Below are 13,455 nucleotides of genomic sequence, written 5' to 3' on the forward strand. Positions count from 1 at the left end.
CCTCAGGTCTAAGCAGGGTCATTTGCTGCTCCTACGCCACCGCCCACCCCCCACCCGCCTCTGAAGTCACCTGACCTTCAGTCAGCCAGGCCCCTCTGGGGACAGGGGCAGTGACCAATGTCCTAAAATGTAGGCTCCCGCATGGTCAAACCTGCTCGAACTTGGACGGAGCTCGGGTTCTTGCCCTGCAGTGCCCAGCCTCTGCCGCCTGCATGCAAGCCCCCAGGGACATGTGGAGTTCTCCCCTCGCTCATCCTGCCCACTGCCACCTGCCTCCCTCTCTGTGGCGGCCACGCTCCTCGCAGTGCTATCTCCACCTGGGTGCAGCCGCTGGTGTCACTTGGTCCCACTCGCAAACCTCAGTGGCAGGCAGCGTTAAAGCCCACACGGATGTGTGCATTGGCCGGGAGGCTCTTCTCACGCACGGGCCTTGGCCTGGCCTCTGGGTCTGCCACGAGCGGACCCCGTTACAGATGGAGGTGAGTGAGGAAAGCACAATGGAGTGGTGCACTCATGTCCCCTTCCCTGCCCTCCGAAGCACAGTCAGGTCCCTCTGTCAGGATTCCCTTCCCTGCCCTCCGAAGCACAGTCAGGTCCCTCTGTCAGGATAGGGCCCACTTCAGAGACTGTTCTGGTGCCCCCCCATCACCCCCCCTCAGGCTGGTCAAGCCAAGTTTAAGAGGCACGATGGGAAGAGACCACATGGGGGGAAGGAATCTCTGTCCCCGTAGGATCATGGCCAACTCTGTTGGCTCCTCTGGGCCTCAGTTCCTCTCACCTGTAAACTGAGAGGGTTGGAAAAAACCATCCTCGATGATGCCACCCAGGTTGACAATTAAATGACTCCCATCAGGGGCGCCTGGGTGGCTCAGTCGTTAAGTGTCTGCCTTCGGCTCAGGTCATGATCCCAGGGTCCTGGGATCGAGCCCCGCATCGGGCTCCCTGCTCAGCGGGGAGTCTGCTTCTCCCTCCCCCACTCCCCCTACTTGTGCTCACTCTCTCCCTGTCTCTCTGTCAAATAAATAAATAAAATCTTTAAAAAAAAAAATCACTCCCATCAAATTCTGAGAGGTGCTGGTACAACCTAAATAGTATTTCTCTCCTTCACACTGTTTGGTTTCCAAATTTCCTTTAATAAGTAGATACCACTCTCATAATTTGGGGGGGAAACCAAATCCCACGAAAGGACAAAAGAACAAGATCCTTCAACCTGGTGTTCCAGCCTCCCTACCCCTCAGCGCTTTGGCATCTTCAGGGTGACCTGAGTTTGGAAAGGCCACCTTCTATGGCAAACCCTCTGCAGGGAAGGGGAGGGGCACAGTTGCAAGGTAGAACCAGTTGGCTGGAGTCCGTCCCAGGGCCGGGCTCCTGATAAGGTCAACAGCTCCTGGGCCTCTATTTTCTGGTTTTTACCCACACCCCCACAGGCCTGCAGCTGGCCACGCCCAGCTGTCACGTCTCGTGGTCAACAGTGGGCTCTGTCTGTAGGGTGGGATCCTACGTAAAAGAAGGACCTGTGGAGAGGAAGGGTGGGACCAGACCAGGCGGGAGGGTGGGGCATGGAGAGTGGCGTGGGCAAGGCTCAGCCAGCCAGCCAAAAACAACCGCCCTCAGAAGCCACCCCTGCTTCCCAGGGCGGGGAGGTTCCAGCACCTGCTGGAGGGCCTCGGGGGAGATCAGGGCAATTCTGCCCACCTGTGTCCCCCCTCTGCGGCTCAGGGTCCCCTTTCACTTGCTAACACCCTTCTGGTTGAGGACCAGGAGCCTCTTGGGTGGAACCTCCCCCGGGGAGCCTCCCACCTCCAACCCACGATGACGTCTGCCTCCTACAGACCCACAGAATTCACCGGCTGGGTCACCTGTCAACAGCCAATAGCTGTAGGTCTAGATAAGCAGCAAGGACCGTGTAGGTTGACAGAGCAACTTGGTTTCATATTTGGAAAACACAGCAGAGAGACCCTATTGTGTTCACCTTACAAAAACCAGAAAGTAAAGCTTCCAAGATGGTCTTGGCTGGTGATAAAGACGCAGATGGTCCCCCAGAGGCCACGATGCCCCGGGATGGGCCAGAATCTCCGGGAGTTGAGGGATGTGAGCTGTGGTTATCGAAAGGGAAGGTGACAACTCCGTACAGGAAAACTTCGTTATTTAGTGACATTTCATAACTCACCACCTCCAAACATGCCTATTCTTTCCTTACTTCCTTCACTCATTCATGTACTCATTCAGTGTCTGTTCAGCATCTGTCACCACAAGGCACTGGGAGGGAATATGGAAATAACCAGAATGAGATCATTAGCCTAAGACAGAAAAGAGGGTGGGCTTTATGGTATGGGAATTATATCTCAATCAAACTTTTATTAAAAATGTTTTCTCGAGAGTGAAACCTGACAAACTGGACACTTGCATGCAGAGCTAACATTGGTTCACTGGCGCCACGAGGCCTCGGAGACACAGTGAATTCTGGATGAAGTGCAATCTAAAATTATATGGGAGCCACGGATTCCTGAAAAACAGTAGCACCAGGTCAAATATACTGAGTTATGAGCATGAGAGTAGCTCAGTTGTCCAGGAACAATCCCATGTCTTCTGGGGGGAAGAGCACATTACGGGTTTGCTTGGCATCCCCTTAGACCTACTTTTATGTTGAAAATAATGAGACTAATAGGCGGAGACAGCATTTTTAGGGCCTTAGGAAAAAAAGGGAATAGGAGTTTTTAAAGATGGAAAAGCACTGATCTAGAAACAAAAATCAAGACCACTGTGGAGCTGTTTTTTCTATGAACTTTTCATATTTCTGTCTTCTCTTCGTAAGTGGCAAGGGAAGGAAGTATATCTGGTATGCATCATGCACGGTGTCCTCCAGGCTCTGGAAAAGGCACTTGCTATGTCCGTGAAAGGACATGGGTGCTATGGTCGGGCAGGTCTGGGTTACAGTCCTCACTAGCACTGATCCTGGACACGTCACTTCCTCTCTGAGGCTTTGCCCATTTCAGAAAATGAGAGCACCACCTATCACACAGAGGGAGTGAAGATCCAAGGAAAGATGCCTGAAATAGTGCCTGGAATACAGTGGGTGCTCATTAAGTGCTGGTGCCCTCTTCCAGCTAAAGTACCCATCCCAGGGGACAAGAGAGAGTCTGCAGGGAATGCCACACTCTCAACACTGCTTTCTCATTGAGCAAGCCCCAAACTCACAGCCCAGAAGATTCTCATCAGGCTGGGCCCCAGCCCCAGGGGCCCACCCCACCTGCCCCAGCACCAACCCCCCACCTCAGAGAAGGGCCACCAGCCAAAAGCTGGCAGCTCTCAGGAGCCGCACCACAACAGATAACGGTCATTCGGGTTTTATTTATGACAACTTCTTAGAACACACACGTCCAGTCTAGGAACAGAAATGTACAGCATGAGGCTTAAATAACTTTCGTACACTATGTACAACCATCGGCAGAAGTACAAAACATATATACATCTTGTGCTATAGCCGCATAGCGAGGAGGGCATAAGCCACATGAGACCCTGCAGCCTGGGCAGGGGGTGATCCCTAGAAAAGAGCTGGTGGGCAGGGCGGGGCCCCGAATTCACTTCAGGGGTCTTCTCTGACCCTTGGCTCTTCTTGGAGTAGTTCCCACTTCCCTGCAAAGCCCTCGGGACAAGGGTTCAAAAACCTGGACCAGAGTATGCTAAGGGTTGGGGGCTCATCGGAGTGCTGGGGCTGGGCAGGGCATGGGGGCTAGAATGAAGATGCCATAGAAAACAGAATTTTCCTTGTAGATTCTGTCCGTGCACATAAGAGGGCTGTGAGGGATCCTGGGAACCAGGAGAGTAAGGCCAGGCTCAGGAAGGCCGGTGGGGCCACTGGCCAAGCCCTGGCTCCTGAGGCTGGGCCAGGATTCTGGGCTAAGCTAAGACAGCGGTAAGCAGTTTCCTGTTTGGGATGGCAAATGGGCAGATGCCACACGTTCGAGCCGCTGGGTGGGAAGAAACTCACTGCTCTTGCAGGGCAGGCCCTGCCCCCACAAACGTGATGGTGAAGATGCTGGGCTCAGGCCGGGGCTGAACAGGCCGGGGGCTGTGCCCACGCCTGGCCCAGACCGCATCAGAGGATGCCCCCGAGAGTTGGGGTGGTCTACGTGAGGGAAGAGAGCATTTCTAACTTCACAGCCACAGCCTGCCCACGTCTCTGCCACACTGGGTGTCGTGGGAAAGTCCCAGCCACGGTCTTCCCTACGGCGGTTTTGTCCTTTAAACTGCCCTCTGCCCAGGCGACAGTGCCCCAGGTGGGCAGCAGGGCCAAACAAGAGAGGGTTGGAGCTGTAGTGATGGTGGAGGGGTAGGGAGACCACTCCCAGATCCGCAGATGTCCCTTCCCAAACCCACAGAGGCACCCTGACCACCTCAAAGGCCTGGGTGTGCCTTTCCTCTTCCTTGGCCATCTCCAAAGACAACTCCAGGTGCTACCTTGGGGAATTCTGGCTGTCGTGGAGCAATCAGCTACTCACATGAGAGCGAACACTGAACTGATTAATACTGAGAACAGAGCCCGGCCGGGGACTGTGCTGAGCAGGGCCACGGGCAGTCAGCTTCAAAAGCATTCAAGGGGGGGCTCAGCCCTGGGGACAGGGAATGTGGCTCTGGGCTCCTTAGGCCCAGTAGGGCTGGGACCCAGCCTGGGCTCAGGCATTTAAAGACTTGGGGGGTGTGGGGTCGAGAGAGGGAGCTAACGCCTGGGCCCTCGCCTTCTGATGTGGCCGGGCCGGCGTTGGCCCTGGCTCAAGTCTGCAGATGGGCAAAGAAAAGTAAGTAGTATGACGAACCCTCCAGTATCAGGGCAAGTCATGGGCTGAGTCCTGGTCTGAGCGAGGAAACGCCCTCCCAGACCTGGCCATACTCGGTCTAACTGTGGACAGAACCAAGCTGGGATGAGCCCCCTGGACCCAGGTCTGCCCAGGCCACCTGCCACAAGCCTTGCTATTTGTGCTCAAATCACAACCATTTTGTGCTTCCAACCTTTAGGATGCTGGGGGCCTGCCCCCTAACTATGTACCTTGGACATCCCTGAAGGAGTAGGCAGAGACTCCAACACTCTTGGAGCACAGCTTTTGGAAGGGCTCAGGGCTCCCGAGGGACTTCAAGTTTAGAGTCAATGATACTCGCCAGGACAGCAGAGCCGGCCTGCCATGAGGTAGCTGACCCATCAGAAACAGCAGAAAGTGGGCAATGATGCTGAGCACCTCTCGCAGGCCGTAAGGTCACATCTCGCGCAAGAACGGGCCTTGCAGCTACAGTACCGTTCCCCGGGCTGGGGCAGCACCGACCCATGGGGGCAGCGCAGTCTTTTGTGTTTCTACGGTTTGTAAACAGTCATGCAGACAGAGTCTTACAGGTTGCAAGGTTGAAGCTTTCTGATCAGGTGGGGAGAAGGATGGGGAGGGGAAGAGACGCTTGCTTCCACGTGGCCGAGGGAGCGGCCGGGCCCCCCCTGGGCCGGCTGAAGGAGGAGGGATTTCCAGCCATCGCAGACTGACTGTCCTAGGCTCCAGGAGGCCAGTATTCCAGAATGCGTGCTTCCTGCACACATCAGCTTACCCAGACTCCACCGCCAGGGCCAGCAGGGGCTGCTCAGAACAGGGGGGAAGCAGGGCTGGGCACTCAGGCCCCAGCAGGTGTTTTTCCCTTTCGCTGCTAGGACATCCTCCTCTGCCCTGTGTGCCACACTGGGACCACACGGGGGGGCTCCAATCCCCTGGCCAAAAAGGCAGGGGCACAGAGGACAAACCCAGAGCTACCTCTGGAAGGTCTAAAAGTCACTGCATATCTCAGAACAGAGTTGGGGCTCCTGGCTACCAGACCGAGGACAGGAAGCACAGGACCAGTTAAGCATTGGAAAAACACTGTGGATAGGTTGGGGCAGGGGGATGTCCTGGGACTCCTCCCGAGGCCCGGCCCTGTTAATTCAGAATTTCCCCAACAGGGGGCGCTAGAACACGGATTTAACCACATCCCAGGGCCCTGAGTCCACAGCCCCATGGCAAAAAAGAAACTCAATGAATTCCTTCTTCACCACTAATCTAAAACGGGAGGGCCTCTTGCCCCATGCCAGCTTTAAGGCTTGAAAATGTGTCTCCTGAAAAACCAGAGAGAAAGAGGCCGGAAGGACTTCCGGCCCTGTTGGGGTGAAAATACAGGTGAGCTGGGGAGGGGGCTGGGCCAGCCTCACCAAGCCATCCTGGTAGACACAATTCTCTGAGCTGCTTCCTACTTGGCCCACACAGGACTCTGGGAAGGGGGGGGCCCCTGGCCCTGGGCTGTGGGGTGGAGCTCCCCTGCCTTCTGGGGGCAGCGGGCACGGGACCCCATGAGTGCAAAGACACGTGTGGTGCCCGCGGGCATGGCTGGTGTAAGGCTGCCCAGCATAGGTGCCAGGCCCCGGGGTGGAGGAAGGCACTGAAGCATCAGGCGGCCTAGAGGTCAGGGGTGCACTAGAATGGTCCCTGGGGGCAATGCTGGGGACGGGCCCGAGCTGCAAAGCGAACAGAGGAGGTGGCCCTGGAAGGCTGGTTGGGCAGATTCCCTTTGGGATTCCTGGCCCCCGAGTGCTGAGGGAAAGAACGTTTGGGGAGAAACTTCAAGTCAGTTTCCAGGAGGCAACAGCAAAAAGTAAAAATAAAAAAAATAATAATAAATAGCTGAAGTATTTCTGACCATCTCCCCAAAGGAATTTTTCTAGCAGCTCTACCTTGGCCCCATTAGAAAGGGACCCCAAGGGATGGCTGGGGTCAACTGGGAATGGCTGTTGGTGGCCAAGGGGCTTAGGGTCAGCTGCAGGGCCCAGCTGCCAACACCTGGTTTCCATGGTTACCTGAGGACTATCATTTTGGGCTCAGAGGCAGGTGCAGTGGCTCCAAAGGCTGGATTAGGGGATAGCAGGGGAGGCCTGTTCATCGGAGGGGCAGGGCAGGGGCTGGGGACGCTTCGCCTCCCCTACAGGTCCCTACGACTGGGCCAGAGGCTTAAGGAAGGGCATGGCCAGCTCAGGAGGAGAAAATGTGGCCAGAGGGAGGGCAAGGGGAGCCCGAGGGGCTGCAGGGGGAGAAATGAGAGGGGAAAATGCCCTTTGGCTTCACAGCTTAAATTCCTCCCCAACCTCTCTCCCCCCACCCCAACCCAAGAGGCAGGGGGTACAGTATCCCATGGGAAGGTCAAGGGAGAGGCAGGAGAGCAGGAGAGGGGCCACACCTGAGGCCCAAACCCTCTGTCCCCAGGGCAGTTGGCCCTGTCAAACCACAGCCTCCCTTCTGTGCCGTCCAGGCTGCCGGGGGGCCGAGGGTCTGGGGGCCATCCTCTGAAAGACAGCCAGGGTGAGGACCGCTGTGTGCTCCTAGGGTGGGCCACCAGGTAACCGCCGCACGCTCCAGAACTTCACTGTCAGGTCACTGGGGTGGAGGACAGAGAGGGACTGGTCAGCTCTTAAAGTGGGCCCGGCTGGCTACCCCCGAAGTAAAGGATGGGCCAGATCCTCCAAGCTCCCCGAATGTGGCTGGGGCCCAGGGGCAAGCATTGCTGAGGATGAGGGCAGACTGCAGGGGTGGGGGGGTGGCTGGCCGCTGGGCAGAGGGAGAGGGCCTGTGGTCTTAAAGTCCCCACAGAATTCTCGTCGTGGGTTTTCGTTGGTGCTGTTTTGTTTTGTTCAGGCCTGGACGCTCCCCCCTCTGCCTTCTGCCACCTGGCACCCCTCTCCTGGGGGTTTGTCCCGCTGGTCATGCTCGGAAGAGGAGGGCGGGAGGAAGAGCGGCAGGCGGGGCATTCAGTCCGGGCCAGGCAGGGCGTGAGGGAGAGGAGGGGAGGGGGAGTAAAATAATCTCATACCGTTGAGAAGCAGCTCAGACCGAAGTGGAGAAAGAGAGGGAAGAGCAAAGAGGGGAGAATAACAGAGGAGGCGGGAGGGGAGGGTCAGGGCAGGGTGGTGGCTCGGCCCTTTATGGCCAGGACTCGGCGAGGAAGGCAGGGGGTGAGTCCGGGGACGTAATTCCACACCTTTACCCGGCAGTCACTGTTGGGGGAGAGAGGCAGAGAGGCACAGAGGAGAGGCAGGAGGAGATGGGGAGGGAAAGGGAGGAGAGAAGGGATATGGTCGGATGTGAAGGAAAAAGAAGAGACCCCTCTGAGGAGCTCCCCTGTGGGGCAGAGGCCTGGGCGTCCCCTGGATGGGGACCCGAGCTGGGGCCGGAGAGAGGCGGGTCCGGAGGGGGGGCAGGGCTGCTCTGTGGTCTGAGATACGTGGACGGGGGCGGGGGGCGGCTGTGGGAGGGGCAGGAAAGGCCTGCAGACAGGTGGGTGAGTCCTGACCTGGGGCCCGGCCCCTGGCGGGCACTCCTACAGGACTAGCGCAGGCTAGCAGGCGCCGAGGGGTCTACTCCATGAGCCGAGCCTGTTGGGACAACTGCAGGGGCCCCAAGGCCCCCTGGCCTGCTCTGCCCACACAGGGAGAGGGGCGGGGGACACACACAGACCTCTCTGCCTGACACCCACCTGGAAGCAGTGAAGATGTGCTTGGCGTTGGTGCAGATGGCATTGATGGGGCTGTCGTGGCCCCTGATCTCGCCAATGGGCGTGAAATTATCCACGTTCCAGACCTTGATGACGCCCGCACGGCAGGCGCTCAGCAGCATGGGGCGGCCCGGGACAAAGGCCAGGGCACACACCCAGTCCTTGTGTGCATTGGGGATTTGCTGTGGGAGGAGCAGAGCCAGTGAGGCCTGGGGGCAGTGCTGGGAGGGCGGGGCTGGCAGGGGACACTGCGCACAAGAAAGGCAGCTACCAGGCTCCCCTCTGCCTCTGGGGTCCCTGGGCAGGCAGACTGGCAGAGCACTGTCCAGGAGGTGGGCTGGGCGGGCCCACGCTGGGGACTGCAGGGGCCCAGAGAGAGGTCCTTTGGTCTCCTACTCCGAGGCAAACCTAAGATCCTGCACTGGTGGAGAACCCTTCAGGCCTCGCAGGGGTAAACGCTCCAGGAAAGGGAACACAGTGAGTGGCTGAGCTTTCGAGTCAAACCTGGGGGCTAAAAGCAGCCCCTTTCCAGAAAGCAGCTGCATACGGGAGAGTACAGGGGAGGCTGCAGGGGAATGGACACAAAGCGGAAGAGGGTGGAGAACAGGCAGGCTGGGGGAGCTCTGGCCCAAGACCCTAGGTCCCCAAGGCCCTGCCTGCACTGGGGAATGGCCTTACCCTAGCCCACCCCTCCCCTCCCGCCCACCGCACCTGGATGAGCTCCTGCTGCTCCAGGTCCCACTTCTTGATGCCATTGTCCCGGGAGCCACTGAATAGGACATCTCCCTGGATGGCAAGACACTCGATGCCATCATAGTGCGGGGGTTCAAAGTTGTGGGTGGGGCCAATGGTGCCCGTCACACACTCACCCAACTCGAACATCTGCGGGAGGAAAAGACTGGTAGGGAGAGCCTGAGAGAGAAGGGGGGAGCACCAGGGCCACACACAGCACGGTCGTCCCCAGGAGCCGGCGGACCCAGCGGCCTGACCCAGGCTGGTAGCCCCGGCCCTGGGGGAGAGGAGCTTCTCCAGCAGGAGAGGGCTCCTGGAGGGGCACTGCTTCCGGGGATAGAGGACTCTGAAGGCTTGGGTCTTGACCCTTCCTAAGGGGACTGGGGCAGACTGGCTTAACAAGTTAATGCAGGGGGTGACCCCACAGCTCAACATGCAGCTCATATGGAGAAAGGTAGGTTTGGGGTGTGAACCTCCTTTTCAATTGCTTTTATTTTTAAATTAATATAATATTACTTGTACTTGAAACACAAACATTATCATACCAACCACCCTCTGTTTCTCTACTTCCCAGTTTCTGACTGTGTCCATGTGGTTTGCAATGACATAATCGGGGAGCAAACGGAATTAGTGTTGTTTGCTATCCTTTGTGTTTTGTTCGCATTTTCTCAGTTCAGTCGATGCACTGCAACCTGCTCAGTGGGTTTTCCCTAATTGACGTGACTGCTATTTGCCCTTAGACATTTAGATTATTTTCAATTCTGCACCACTTACAAAATATCGCTGCAATCTACTTTCTGCACACACACACCTCCTTGCTTCTTTGGGGTGATTTCTTTAGCATAAATCCCTCGAAGTCTCATTATTTTTCCTGAGGGCTCCCAAGGCCCCAGAGGGAAGGGGTGGAGGAGGGTAGGAAGAACGCAGAGAAGGCCCGCCCCGCCCCCCCCAGACCTCAGAGGGAGGAGGCCTTCTCAGGTACCTTAACGTAGTGGTCCTTGGAGCCGGTCACCACCAGGTCATGCTGGCTGGCGGTCTGGGTGACGGTCAGGCACATCACAGGGCCGATGTGGCCAGTCAGCTTGCCAACCGGCTGGAACCTGCAATGGGGAGAGGCCCGGCTGGTGAGGGGACACAGATCAGGGGGAACCCTGGCTTGTGGGGGCTGGTGGGGGAGGTCTGCCCTGGAATGAGTTGGTCCGGTCAGGGCACTCTGCCCCCCTCGACGCAAGACCAAGGACCAAGACATCAGCTGCCCGGCGTCCCAGGGGCCTTGGAAGACAAGGGTGCGGTACCACCCAAGCCCAACAGCAGGCGGAAACAGGAGCACAGGATTCTGCCAGGCTCAACGGACGGCATCCACAGCGGAGACCCACGGACCCCCCTGTAGCCACGCCAAGCCCTCCGTGGCGCCACACGCGTCCCCTGACCTGCTGAGCTCCCAGATGCGGACGGCGTTGCCCGAGGCAGCGTAGAGCATGGTGCCTGAAGGGCTGAGGGCGATCTGGTTGATCTGGTGCTCCCCCTGAGCACTGGTGATAGCGCGGGTGGATGTGGCGGCACAGGCGTCCCCGGAGGTCACCTGGCCCGAGGACCTGCCGCAAGCAAGGACGGCAAGGTCAGAGATCAAAGCAGTCCATCCACACAGGCCAGTAAAGCCATCAAACCTCACTCAGGCCAGGCCTGATACCCCAGTTTTTCCAGGAAGCCTTCCCTGACTGACAGAGGGGAGTGAAACTCCTCCTGGAAATTTCTGGCCTGACGAGGGAGAGATCAAGGGAGATAGCACCACACGGCCAGCAGAAAAGTCCCTGTCCCTGAGCTGGGCTTGTGGAAACCACTTAATCTCTCTGAGTCCCAGTTTCCTCCTCTGTAGAAAGAGGTGATAATACCCATTCTGTTTACTCTGCTTCTTTTGTTTTTTAAAAATAAAAGACTACTTTTTTAGAGCAGTTATAGGATCACAGCAAAACTGAGGGGCCGGTTTCCTCTATTGCCCTGCCCCCTCCCCACACACAGCCTCCCCCCCCCCATCACCATCCCCACCAGAGGGGGGCGTTTGTTACAGCTGGTGAGCCCACCCTGACACGTCATCATCACTGTGGGCCACAGGTGACGTGGGGGCTCGCTCATGCTGTATGCTCCATGGGTCTGGACAAATGCGTAGTGACCCATATCCACCATTAGAGTGTCAGAGGAGTTTCACCGCCCTCAAAATCCCCGGTGTTTACTCTTTTTTGAGGATCAAGTTGGTTTATCCGTGATCGTTTATCATGGAAACATCAGGATGAAGCATGGGTCCTGCTAGGAAACAGTTTCATTCTGCAGGGGCCCCGGTCTCACTTCCGTCCCCCACATGTCCGTCCGCCTGAGACTGTCAGGAGGGTCAGGGATGAGAACCGGCTCGAGTGGCCCATTTACACAGACAGGTGACCAGTGCGGCTTCGGAGTCTGTCGCTGCCTGCTGGCCCCTTGCTGGTTCCCAGCTCCCCGTTTGGACTCATGGGGAGATACCCAGCATAGCCCAGGGCCAGAGCCCAGGAGGCTGAGATGAAGCAGGGGTGGGGGGAGGGGGAGGCAAGCAGGCCAAAGGCTCACCCAAGCTGCTGCCCCAGATGCTGTCCCCCAGCCCAGGGACCCCACCTTGTCCCTCAGAGTCAAGTCGAGTCCCATAAGGGCCTCTGTGCCTGTGTAGCCGGACTGGACTGTACTGAGTGGGTCACCTGGGTTGGGCATTGATACACAGCCCACCACCGAGAGCCAGCTCGGGGAGTACCTACGTGAGGGTCCGAATGCACTTGGTCGAGTCCCGGATGTCCCACACCTTGATGTAGGAGGTAGACACGGAGAACACAAGCCCGGAGTGACTGCAGTACTTGATGGACACCACGTTGTTGGGGTGGCCCTTTAGGGCCGCGATCTCCTGGCCCGTGACCAAGTTCCACATCTTACAGCTGCGGTCTGTGAGGGACAGGGAGAGAACCATGGGGAGGGCCGATGCCAGTTAGCAGGGGCCAGGTCATGCATGTTCCCCCTACACAGGGACGGTGGCGGTTGGGGGAGATGGTCCAGAGACATCTAGGGGGAGGAGCCCTAGGTCTGAGGGAGACAAAGATGTGCCCGGGCATGCTCACGTGGTTGCGCATGCACACAAAGAACCTCAGGAGAGGAGTCAGTCAGAACTTTAGACCAGGGTTTCTCAAGCAAACTCTGTACAAACACCAGAGTTCTGTGTTTGTTGCCAAGGTGCCCTGGGCTAAAATGAAATTCTTCAGCTTCTGGTGTCTCCTCCTACGATTGCTAATAGCTGACAAAATTAATGAACAAATGGCAAGCACATCTTATGGGGAAAACTTGGAATCAATCAATCACATCCAGATTAACAACTCGGCCCCCTCTCGCCATGCAAATAAAGATAATAATTGTCTTTCTAGTAGCATGTCTACTGTAGAGCTGTCTTTTCCACTGATAAAATGTTTCTGATTTTGTTGCTGAGATTAAGTAATCATGACTTTGTGGGGTCCTGCTGCCAAGATCATAGGGATTTCTTAGTTGGAGGTGCTGGGGTGTATGTAGGTGGGGGGGTAGTAGTGTTGGGGTACTGGGATGAGCAGACAAGGCAGGGCACCTGAAAAGCTTCCTGAAGTTTCTGAGGGAGGTTTGGAAGGAAGTGCTGGATGGGGCCACCGGGGTCAGCTACGAGGGAAGACTTGGTCAGGGGCACCCAAGATGGGGAGCCTTGAGCCAAGGTAAGAGACATGAGACAAGTAGACAAGCTGACCCCACATCCTCAGCTCATAGGGGGCTGTGTTTTTGTGTTCACAGCCCACTCTGGCACAGGAAGCAGGGATGGTTGAGACCCTAACCTTACCTGGCCAGTCTGGGTTCTACCTACCTTTGGATCCTGTAAACAGTAGCTCGTCTGTGGCATCCAGGCAGAGGATGGGCTTGGTGTGGCCCTCGGCCATGGAGACGCACTGCAGTGGGGCTGTCCTCGCACCCTTGGCTCCTCCAACGGGGATGATGATGCCCCTTCCCAGGAGAGAGGGAGAAAGGGCGCACCTGTCAGCCAGGGAGACTGAGGCCAGGTTGAGTGAAGTACGCAGGTAAGAGCGGGACAGAACCAACGGGGACTAAGGCCTAATGAAGGAGACTCCAGAGACTCTAGCCCAG

The 13,455-nt window shown here is 57.2% G+C and overlaps 1 protein-coding gene across 3 annotated transcripts in view; it reads right to left on the reverse strand.

The window, feature by feature from the left end:
* Window positions 1-3,331: 3,331 nt before the first annotated feature.
* Window positions 3,332-13,455, reverse strand: part of KIF21B (kinesin family member 21B) — a 50,106-nt gene continuing 39,982 nt past the window's right edge. For all 3 annotated transcript variants that reach the window (XM_025855257.2, XM_025855259.2, XM_025855258.2), the window contains 7 exons: window positions 13,178-13,314; window positions 12,063-12,243; window positions 10,713-10,877; window positions 10,265-10,382; window positions 9,262-9,432; window positions 8,533-8,732; window positions 3,332-7,436 (listed from right to left, as the gene is read on the reverse strand). In XM_025855257.2, coding sequence (XP_025711042.1) covers window positions 7,382-7,436; window positions 8,533-8,732; window positions 9,262-9,432; window positions 10,265-10,382; window positions 10,713-10,877; window positions 12,063-12,243; window positions 13,178-13,314 — 1,027 coding nt within the window. In that variant the 3' untranslated portion in view covers window positions 3,332-7,381. The remainder of the gene's footprint in view (window positions 7,437-8,532; window positions 8,733-9,261; window positions 9,433-10,264; window positions 10,383-10,712; window positions 10,878-12,062; window positions 12,244-13,177; window positions 13,315-13,455) is intronic.

The sequence above is a fragment of the Callorhinus ursinus genome, unplaced genomic scaffold, assembly GCF_003265705.2.
Source record: "Callorhinus ursinus isolate GAN/ISIS: 27379988/994484 unplaced genomic scaffold, GSC_fseal_2.0 scaffold57, whole genome shotgun sequence".
Lineage (NCBI taxonomy): Eukaryota > Metazoa > Chordata > Mammalia > Carnivora > Otariidae > Callorhinus > Callorhinus ursinus.